Raw genomic sequence first — 10,166 nt, forward strand, 5'->3', positions numbered from 1 at the left:
TCCTGCACCCAGCTCCGAGGCCCAACCAGTAAAACTCCTCCATGCTGGCAGGTCCCTGCTTGGATGGCTGCTCCCACTGAGCCCCCCGCACGGGCGGTGGCAGCTTGGAGCATGCCAGCATCAGCCAAAATCCCTCCTGCAGCCTGTCCCTCCCTGGGGACAACGTGCTCCAGCAGCCTGCAAACAGCCCTCAGGTGCATGCCTTGGGCTCAGTTATAATAATAATAATAATAATAATAATAATAATAATAATAATAATAATAATAATAATAATAGCAGCCAGTGCTTACCTAGTGAATGACCTTGTGCTCCAATTTATAAAGCTCAAAAAGATGCTGGGAGGCAGTTATTTAACACCACCTTGCCCTGTCCTTATAAGAAGCACCCGTTACCTGATAACACCAACAGCCTGGAAGGGGTGCGGCGGAAGGGAGCGGCTCCTGCCTCAGTTTCCCCACCTGTTAAAAGGGGAGGGCTGCTTTGCTTTGTGGGTGGTGGGAGTTCAGAGTCTTTGTGGTAGCTCTGGCTCCTGGCTGAGGGATCTCTTGGGGCTCGGCCCGGCTCGTTTGCCACCCTGTTATTAATGCTGGTAATGGTATAGGAAGGATAAATTCTACCACTTGGCTGAACAGAGAAAATATGCAGAGAAGTGGCTGGCTTTTCATAAATCATCGGTGCTCCATGCTACAACCAAGCCAGGACTTAAAATTCAGGTCAGGAGAGAGGGACTCTCGTAAGCCAGCAAGGGAAGGTAATTTATTCTGTTTATATCTTTTTACTGCAAGACAAGGGGGGGGGGGGGAACTCTGCCATGATTTTGCATTTTAAATATTAGTTCAGAGCTGCAGCCTGCCTTGGACTTTATTTATTTTTGTATCTCAGAAAACAAGAGAGGGAAAGTGGTGGTGGTGGTGGGGTGCTGAGGGAGGAGACCCCCCCCCTCCTGCCTGCCCTCGGTGCCCCCAGGGCGGAGGGGGCAAAAGCTGCTGATGGCATTCACAGCCCCCACCTTGGGGTGTGTGTCCCCAGCAGCCCTGCTGGCACCCCAGTGTCCCCCCACAGGGTTGTGGGTGCCCTGGGGGGGTCTTGGGGGGTACACACCATACCCCTCCTAGGAAGAAATGATGCTCTGGCCTGTCTGCTGTGGGGGAAGGTGCTGAGCTGGGTAATGTGCCCCCCCCCCCTGTGATGGGGGGACTGGGAGGGACTGGGGTGCCCAGTGGGTGATGCAGCCTGGGATGCAGCAGCATCACCTTGTACAGGGGCCGTGGCACCCATCCCACGCAGGGGACCGATGGGGACCGGTCCCCTGGACCCCGTGCAGGGCCAGGGGACAGCGGGGGAGCAGGGCAGCCCTGCCAACATCTCTTATGGTCTTGTCTTTAAAAAAAAAAAATAAAATAAAATGAAAGGGACCAGGTGACGGAACAGTAGGTAACTAAAAGGTTTTTTATTCACATTGAACAACAAGAGCCATTCACACTAACAGCCTCCGCAAGAGGCAGCGGGGACAGGAAACCCACGACGCTTTCAGAAAACAACTTTTTCCTTTCCTTTTCCATTCTCCTTCCTTTTCCCCCCCCCTCCCATCCTCTTGCCCCCCTCCCCAGCGCCACCCCCTCCCTGCCTTCAAAATAGAAAAATTCGGAGCCTCCGATGACTAAAGTACAATAAATAATCAGTAAACACAAAAACATACTTTATTTGTTTCTCCTTTATACAAAATAAAGAAACTAGAAGCAAAAACTATAATACATCCTTAAATCGGCGGAGCCTCTGGGAAACGTTGGGGTGGGACTCGGCGTCGAGGCTCGGGTTTAATTTCTGCTGTTGTGGTGGTTGGGTTGGTTTTGTTCTGGGGTTTGGTTTTGTTTGGTTATTGGGCTTTTGTTGTTGTTGTATTTTTCCTGTTTCTGCCTCTTTCTGGTGTCTTTTTCCGCCACGTGAGAGCCCGATCTCAGCCAGTCACTGGGGCAGCCCCATGATTACCCCCCCCCCCCCCCCAAACTACCCATCACCAAAAACCGGGTCCAAACCCACCTTCTCCTTGGGGATAAAATGGGAACAACAAAAACAAGGGCAGGGGAAGGGGCCGGGGGGGGTATTCCTGCTATTCCCCATTTCCCCCCCCCCCCCCAAGATGTGGTCAGGGATAATTAAAAAGGATGCTAATTAGCAGGGGGGGAGCCCTGCCCCAGTCCCCGGTGGGACCCGTGTCCAGGCGAGTTCAGCTTTGGTCCGAGAGGCGGTGGTCCCGACGCCGGCGGGGGGGGTCTTCAGGGCTGGGCACCATTCCTTGCCCCCCCCCCCGCTGTTGGGGGGAAGGTGCCGGGAGGGGGAGGTAGCGGGGGTGGTCCCAAGGTCCCGGGGGGGTCTGCAGTGATGGGGGCAGGATGCAGGGATGCGTTTTGGCATCAGAGGAGGGGGGTCTTTATCCGGCGATGGTGACGTGACGCGCCCTGGTCTGGGGTGGGGAGGGGGGGGACACGCGTGGGCTGGGGGAACGTGGGGGTCCTTTCCCCCCTCCACACGCGCACGCGTGCCCGCGCCAGGCCTACCAGACCGCCGCCTCGCTGAGCTCCGGGTTGGGGTGCGAGAGAGCCCCGCTGTAGCCGCTATTGCTGGACATGGAGAAGGGCGGGCTGGGCCCCCCGCTGAAGACCTCCCCCGGGATGGGGTGCAGCGAACCGGTCATCCCCGGCTCTGGGCTGGGGGTGTCGGGGTGCGAGATCATATCCGTGTACCTTTGGTTTTCTGAGGAGTGGTGTCCGCTTAGGGGGGGCTCCAAGGGTCCCAGGGGCGTGGAGCCGGGTCCTGAGTTCTGAAGGTAGCTGGAGTCGGCCGGGGACTGGGCTTGGGAGGGCGGCCCATGGGGGAAAAAGTCATAGTTGCCTCCCGGTCCGTAGTAGTCACCTTGGTAATCTGCGGGAGCGGGAAGAAAAGGATGGAGCTGGGCCCCCGGGGCCAAAAACCTTCCAAAAATCCCACCGCTCCCCATATCCAGCCCTAGCGTCCCCCCTGGGCACAAGCGTGACCTGGACCGGTGTGGCTGTCCCCTCCGAAATACTCTGCTGGGGTGCGGGGCCCAAAGAGCCCACTGCAAATTTGAGCCCGACCCAAGAGAGAAATAAGCCCGTCCTAAGGGCTGCAGCGCTCGCCGCCCTCTCCCTGCCCGGCCCGGAGGGAGGGAGGGGGCACAGGAGGGCGCGGAGCCCCGGGCCGCGGCAGCTGGGGGGGGTGGGCTCCGTTTCATTCTTAGTTAATGGGGAAAAAAAAAAAATATATATATATAAAGGGAATGTGGGAAATGTATATAGATAAAGGGAATGGGGGAAAAAAGTATATACAGAAAGGGAATGGGGAAAAAAGTATTTATAGAAGGGGAACAGGGAAAAAAAGTATATAGAGAAAGGGAACGGGGGGAAGTGTATACATGTATAAAATGGAGGGAAAACTATATACAGAAAGGGAATGTGGGAAAAAAAGTATACATAGAGAATGGGGGAAAAAGTATATACAGAAAGGGAATGGGGGGGGGAAGTATACATAGAAAGGGAATGAGGTAAAAAGTATATGTAAAAGGGGAATGGGGAAAAAAGTGTATATATAGAAAGGGAACAGGGAAAAGTGTACACGTATGTAAAATGGGGGAAAAAAGTGTATACAGAAAGGGAATGGGGAAAAAAGAATATACAAAAAGGGAATGGGGGAAAAAAACTATATACAGAAAGGGAAGGGGGGAAAAAAGTATATACAGAAAGGAAAAAAGTATATACAGAAAGGGAATGGGGGCAAGTGTATACATACATAAAATGAGGAAAAAAAATATAAAATGAGGAAAATATATATAATGGGGGGAAAAATATATATATATTTATAATGGGGAAATTATATATGTTTAGCAGCCTGGAAGGGGTTTAGAAACTAACTGCAGGGCAGCAAGGGGAGGCTTTGAAAACGCGGCTCATGGGGGGTCTGCAGGGAGCGGGGGCGAGGGGAGGCGGCGGGGCTGCGCCCATCCCGGCCCGTCGGGGCGGCGGGGGCCTCCCGCAGGCTGCGGGCCCGGGAGGGAGCGGGGACAAATGCGACCTGAACGGGGCACAAAAGCCCCGCAGCTGGGGCTTTGTTCCCGGGAGAGGGGCGGCCACGATGCCCGGGGGGGGGGGGGGGGGCGTGGGTGCAGAGGTGAGCGGGCGTGGGGACGCAGATCCGTGCGCTGGGGTGCGTGGGGGTGCACACGCGTGGGGGTGCACACGCGTGGGGGTGCACACGCGTGGGGGTGGAGGCACCGATGCTTTGGCGGGCGTGGGGCAGGCCGGGGTGTTGCTGCTGCATCCCCCTCACCGTCCCCTCGGGGTCCCGGGTGGCTCCGCTCCCCACGGAGGGGGACGGGGAGCCCGGGAGGGGAAAACCCGAGGGGAAGCGGGACAGGGGAGGGACAAAGGGAAAGGGGAAGAGGGGTGGAAGGACGGGGCAGGGCCCCCGCGGACGGTCCCTCACCTCCGTAGTACGTGTAGGGCGTCGAGCCGAGCATCTCGGACTCGTCGAGGCGGCCGCCGAGGGGCCGCATCCTGCGGGGGCTGCGGAAGAAGGCGTGCCGGCGGGCGCCCAGCGCGCTCAGCTGCTTCATCCGCCGCTCCTTGGACCGACGGTTCTGGAACCAGACCTGCGGCCAGGCTGGCATCAGCACCCACCGGGGAGGGGGGACCAGGGACCCCTCTGGCTTGGGGACCCCCCCCCCAAAGTTTGGCTGGGGAAAGGGATGGAAATTTTGCACCCACCTGGGAGGGGATGGGTTTTCCCACCTCTGGGTGGTTTTTAATGACCCCCCCATTGCCAGTAGCCCCAAAAGGTGCATGGGGAGGGGGGGACACCCCAAATAAAAAGGCTGATTAAAATCCTCGCCCCCCCAGCTGCATCCCCCTGTGGGCACCCTCAGCCTATCTGTCGCTATAAGGGAGAGGGCAGCCAGAAAATACAGGAGGGAGAATTTTCCCCTATGGGTGGGGGAAAGAAGGGAGGAAAAGAGGGAAGGAAAAGTGGGGGGAGGAACTCTGGATCGCGCAGAAGCAGGCAGAAAGTGGGGAGCGGGGAGGTGAGCGCCTGCTGCGGCGGGCAGGGAGTCAGAAGGAAAGCCGGCCGGTGAGGATGGAGATAAAAGGGAAGGGAAAGACACGGCCGCCTCGCTACGGGGCATCGCCTCAGCCGAACCGCACGGCCTCAGCCCACGCATGCCTTTCCCCCGGCCTGGTGGGCATCTGGATGATCGCCCCACTCCCACCCGTGTCCCCCAGGGACGGGGCAGCTTGGGGGAACGAGCACGTTGCGCTCCTCCGGGGACTTCTGTTCCCCTCCGCCGGGAGCCGGGATGCTCGCAGCTCCGCTACCGGCAAAGCCGGAGAGTCCTCCCCTATTAATGCCTCTATTAAATTCCATTAATCCCTACTTTTCCGCAGAGATTTTCTTCACGGGGGCAGCACGGTAAGAAAGTGCCGGACTGCCTGCAGAATGCAATGGCTTCTCCTTGCTTTCGCAAGGCCGGAGCATCCGTCTCCCGGGCACGCCGGGGAATCCTGCTCGGCCCCTGGGAAGCTGTGCCGCTGGCTTGGCGAGCGGCAGCGGCGGAGCGCGGCCGGCTCACGATTTGGGGCTGGTTTTCACCTCTTCCCGCGAGGTCGGTGCGTTAAAGCGCAGGGTGGGGGATCCCCGCTAACCCAGGGGAGCGTGGGGTGGGCGCGGGGCTGGGCCTGGGGTGACGCTGGCAGGGGACGGATGGGGTTGGCCTGTCCCCGTTTCCCAGCTCGTGGGAACGGCCTCGAGGTCCCAACCCCTCTCCAGCACCCGGGGGAGACCGACAGAGCCTTGAACGACCTGGGCTCCCACCAGCACCCCTTCTCCTTCCCTCCCCAGGCGGGTCCTTTCCCTGTCTCTGCTCCGCGAGAGGAAATCGCCCCCTGAAGCTCTGATGTCAGAGGAACCGAATGACGTCGCTGGCCAGCCCGATGACATCACGCTGTGGGGTGGGGAGAACGGCAGGGGGGCGAGCCGGGGCGGGGGTGGGCTGGGGCTGCCCTACCTGGATGACTCTCATGTTGAGGCCGGTCTCCTGGGCCAGCTGCTCTCGGATGTGGCGAGTGGGTTTGGGGGTGGCGGCGAAGGCAGCTTTGAGGGTCTCCAGCTGCTTGGCTTTAATGGTGGTGCGGGGCCCCCTCCGCTTGGTGCCCGAGTTCTGCTCCTCGTTCTCGTTGTTGGTGGTCTCCTTGTCCGAGGAGGTCGAGTTGTCCGTCTCCTTGGTGTCGTCCTGCATGGGGTCCTGGAGATCCGGGGACAAACTCCTGTCTGTACATGAGGACACTGTAAAGGAGACCCAGAGAGGAAAGGGGGGGCGGCGGGTGACTTAGGGGAGAGATCAACCCCCCCTCTCCTCTGCCCTTCCCGGCCCACCCGTCCCGGCTGCTTTCCAGGAGAGGGGTTGGGGGGTGCTGGAGAGCGGCAAGGGGCGCAGATCGCTTCTGCCCCCCCCTCCCCCCGGTACCCCTAAAGCATCATCCCCCCAACATCGCGCAGAGCTCCAGGCCAGCATGGCCCGATCCGGCCCCGTGCACCGCGCCGTGCCGGCCGGGGGGCAGCTGGGGAGGGGGCGATCCCCCAGGCCCACCGCAGCCCCCGGCGCTCCCCCTCTCCCCGCGCCTTTCACACTGGGAAGCGGGATGCACCGCTGGGAAAAACGCAACCGGTCCCTGTCGGGGTTTGGGGGGGGGTGTGTGTCTCCAGTCACTGCCTTGAGCCTGGCTCGCTCCCCTCCCCAGAACCCCCCCCCCGGGACCCTGGTGCCAGCACCCTCCCCAAGGCCAAGCTCTACTCGCCTCGCTCACAGCAGCGGCCCCACTGACTGGCGTGGCAGGATCCGGCCCCGGGTGCTGGACGGAGAGAGAGCCCACGGAAGGGGGTGAGCACAGGCGCCTGGCATGGCTGGGACAGCAGGAGTGGGCCTGATCCTGCTGTCCTGACGCAGAGACAGCTTCCAAGGAAGTCAAATGGGAGCTTTGCCTCTGGGTGAAAGGAGGCGAAGGATCAGGCCCGCGGCGCGGGGGACGGGCACACTCGCGGGGGGGGGGGCTCCGGGGCGTGGGGGGCTCCGGGGCCAGGCCCGGGGCACAGGGGTGGTCCCAGCTCCCCACCACCCCACATCCCCGCTGCCGTAGGGGCCGTGCGTGGGGTGGGGGGAGCGGGGAGCGATGCTGCACCTCGGCCGCCGCTCAGTCCCACGCGTGTCCACGTCCCACGTGTGTGGGGGGTGCCACTGAGGCTTCTGCCCGATTCGAAGGCTTTCACCCCAAATCCCTCCCTTCCCTCGCGGATTAACGGGGTGCAGCCCCTCACCCCGTAAAGCAAAACCTCCTTCCCGGCCCGGCGGGAGGTACCGGCAGCTGCCCGCAGCCGTCGGGCGCTGCCTGCTCCTGCCCGTACGAGCGGCAGGGACGCATCCCCGGGCGATGCGGCGGGCTGAGCCGCTCGTACCTGAGTTGAGGCTGCTTTCCTTCAAACTGGGAGAGTTCAAATAATCCTCTTTGCAAACAAATTTGTTTTCGTCTATGATATAGAGTTCCTCGCCCGTGGAGAGCTGCTTGTTGCAGACCATGCAGGTGAAACAGTTCAGGTGAAAGACTTTATTCCGGGCTTTCCGGACGAGGTCGCTGGGGGAGATGCCTTGGGAGCAGCCGGCGCATTTGGTACCAAACCTCCTGGAGAGGGGGAGAAAAGCGAGAGCTGGGAGCCCCGGAGGTGATGGGCTGCGGGGGGGGCCTTTATCCCGATCCCCCCCTCCCCTAAAAAAATCCCACCGCGGGAGCTCGGTCCTCCAGCATCTCCGGCTGGGAGATTTGGGGGAGCAAGCCATTCGCACCCCGTAAACCCCGTATTTTGGGGCGAAGAGGAGGAGAGCCTTCATCCCCGCGCAGCCCCGCTCGCAGGCGCAGGGTGGGCTGCGGAGAGAGCCCGGGTTTGGGGTGTCCCCACCGGGGGAGGGGGGGACGGACACGGGCATCCTCGACTGGATTTGGCCCCAGAAGGGCCGGAGGAGAGGGGAGGGCGCTGGGGTTTTCCCCCCGAGCTCCGCGGGAAGGGGATTTCGTTTCAGCCGCTGCTTCCCGGGCGGGGAACGGGGAAAATCCCGGGGATCAAACGGGATCATGACGGCCAGAACGACGGGAAAAGGGAGCGGGGGTGCGGGGGGCACCGCGCACCCAGGACAGCGCCGGGCGGCGGGGGAGGCAGCGCCGCTCCCCGGAGCATCCCGGCTCCCAGCCCGGCGCCGGCACCGTCCCGCTCTCCCGGGGGGAATTTTTCCTGGTCGGGAACACCGCTTTGGAAATCTCCGATTTTCCTTCCCTTCCGTGGAGGCAGAGAGGTGGTTTTGGGTTTTTTTTGTTTTGGTTTTGTTTTGTTTTGTTTTGTTTTTCCCCCCAGGAGATACCTTTTTTTAAAAAAAAAAAAAGAAAAAAATTCCAAGGAATCCGAATCGGCTGGAAACGATCTCTCCAAGGGAAAGAAACAAACAAACAGACAAACAAACCCCCCAAAATCTCACAAAAAAAACCCAAAAATCTCACCCAAACCCCCAAATAAACAAAAAACCCCACTCGAACCCCAAAACAAACAAACAAAAAAAAACCCCACCCACAAAAAAAAAAAAAAAAAAGCTCCCAAAAGGTGGGAGCGGGGGCTGCCGCTGCCGGGTCCCGGGGGGCTGCCAGGCCCCGGGGTGCCCAGGCAGGGGTCGTCCCCCCCCGCTTTTTTCCCCACGGGTCGCGGCACAACTTCTGCCTCCCTCGCTGCTCCCCGTGACGTTGATGTAGTGGGAGCATTAGGAGTCATAAGTCATCGCCCCCCCTTTCCCATCCCGGCCCCTAATTTCCTCAGCGGCACCTTACCGCGGTCATTAGGGGCTTTTAAGGAGCGGCGAGGCGGGGGGGGCGAGGTTTTGGCCACCGTCTTCACCGAGGCCTGCGGTCCCGGGAGGGGGGCGAGGAGCCCCAGGCCGGGCCCCGGAGCCGGGGGGGGCGGGGGGAACACGGCTGCAGCCGCGATGCCCGGCCGGGCCTGCCGCGACGGGGCGGGCGGCGGCACCGGCGGAGCGGGGCCCGGTCCCGGTGGGGGCAAGGTCATGGGGAGACCGGGGAGGGGGGGCACGGCCTCGCCGCCCCCCCCTCGGGCTGCAGCAGCGGCCGTAGCGCAGCCGCCGGGCCCCCCCCCTACCGGGGCTCCCCCGGCCCGGGGGGCCCCTACCCCGGCGGAGCAGGGCTCGGTGCCGATCCCCGGCAGGGAGGGATGGGCGGGGGAAGCGGGGAGCCCCCCAAAAGCTCCGGGGGAGCCCCCAGGGAGGCAGCGGGTGTGAACCTCCGCACCCTCTCACCGGCGGGGCTGGGGACTCACCTGAAAAAGTCATTTTTGCAGTAGAGTTTGCCTTCCCTGGAGAAACATTTCTCGGTCAGGTTGCACTTGCACTCGCAGCACTGGACGCATTTGATGTGCCATGCCCTGTCCAAGACGTTCAGCAGGAACCGGTCCAAAATCGGCCTCTCGCAGCCCGCACAATGCACCATCATAACCTCCGCCGGGGGATGGAGACGCGCAAACGAGAAGGCAGCCCGGCGCCGGCACACGGCGGCGGCTCAAAAATGCAGGGGGAAGGGGGAAATAATAACAGAATAAAATGAAAAAAAAAAAATTTTTCACAAAAAAACGCGAGAGGGAATAAGGAAAAATTCAGGGGAGGGGAGCTGTCAAGTTCTTCCCCCTCTTCTCTCCGGAGCCTCGGCGGCGGGAGGGAAAAAACGATGCCCCAAAAAAAAAAAAAAATCCAAACCACCCCCGAGAAGAAATAATAATAGTAGTAATAATAAAAAGAGCCCCAGTCCCCCGCCGGTCCCTCCGGAGCGCTCCGGGAGCCGGCGGAGCGGCGGCCGCGCTGCTGGCGGGCTCTGCGGCAGCGGGCGCGGCGGGAGGGGTGCATGAACCCCCCCCCTGCAGCCGGCAGCCCCGGTGCCTCGCTGTGCTCCGCCGCCGCCGCGCCGCCACTCTCATGCTGTCCCCATCGCCAGCTTTGTCCCCCGCCTTAGTAATTCGCGCATCCTTATTCAGATTTCGTGACGTCGAGGCCCGCG

General features: G+C 61.0%; 1 protein-coding gene across 2 annotated transcripts; it reads right to left on the reverse strand.

Annotated features, from left to right (window-relative positions):
- Positions 1-2,554: 2,554 nt before the first annotated feature.
- LHX5 (LIM homeobox 5) lies at positions 2,555-9,608 on the reverse strand. Of its 2 annotated transcripts, XM_087768549.1 has the most exons (6): positions 9,436-9,608; positions 7,522-7,745; positions 6,867-7,052; positions 6,077-6,354; positions 4,501-4,666; positions 2,555-2,922 (listed from the first exon to the last, which is right to left on the reverse strand). In XM_087768549.1, exons 1-6 carry the CDS (start codon positions 9,606-9,608, stop codon positions 2,555-2,557), a joined length of 1,395 nt encoding a protein of 464 aa, XP_087624675.1. The 2 variants fall into 2 exon arrangements, with proteins under 2 accessions (XP_087624675.1, XP_087624676.1); XM_087768550.1 differs by lacking the exon at positions 6,867-7,052.
- Positions 9,609-10,166: the final 558 nt, after the last annotated feature.

Source organism: Nipponia nippon, unplaced genomic scaffold, assembly GCF_047370975.1.
Source record: "Nipponia nippon isolate SJK-2023a ecotype South Korea unplaced genomic scaffold, ASM4737097v1 scaffold_30, whole genome shotgun sequence".
Lineage (NCBI taxonomy): Eukaryota > Metazoa > Chordata > Aves > Pelecaniformes > Threskiornithidae > Nipponia > Nipponia nippon.

Excerpts from the sequence above, each read along its gene's own strand:
- LHX5 (XM_087768549.1), bottom strand. The coding sequence starts at position 9,608 with ATGATGGTGCATTGTGCGGGCTGCGAGAGGCCGATTTTGGACCGGTTC. Across the intron at positions 6,355-6,866 it reads GGGCCGCTGCTGTGAGCGAG|TGTCCTCATGTACAGACAGG; the intron begins GCGAGTAGAGCT and ends TCTCCTTTACAG. Across the intron at positions 4,667-6,076 it reads TCAACATGAGAGTCATCCAG|GTCTGGTTCCAGAACCGTCG; the intron begins GTAGGGCAGCCC and ends GCCTGGCCGCAG.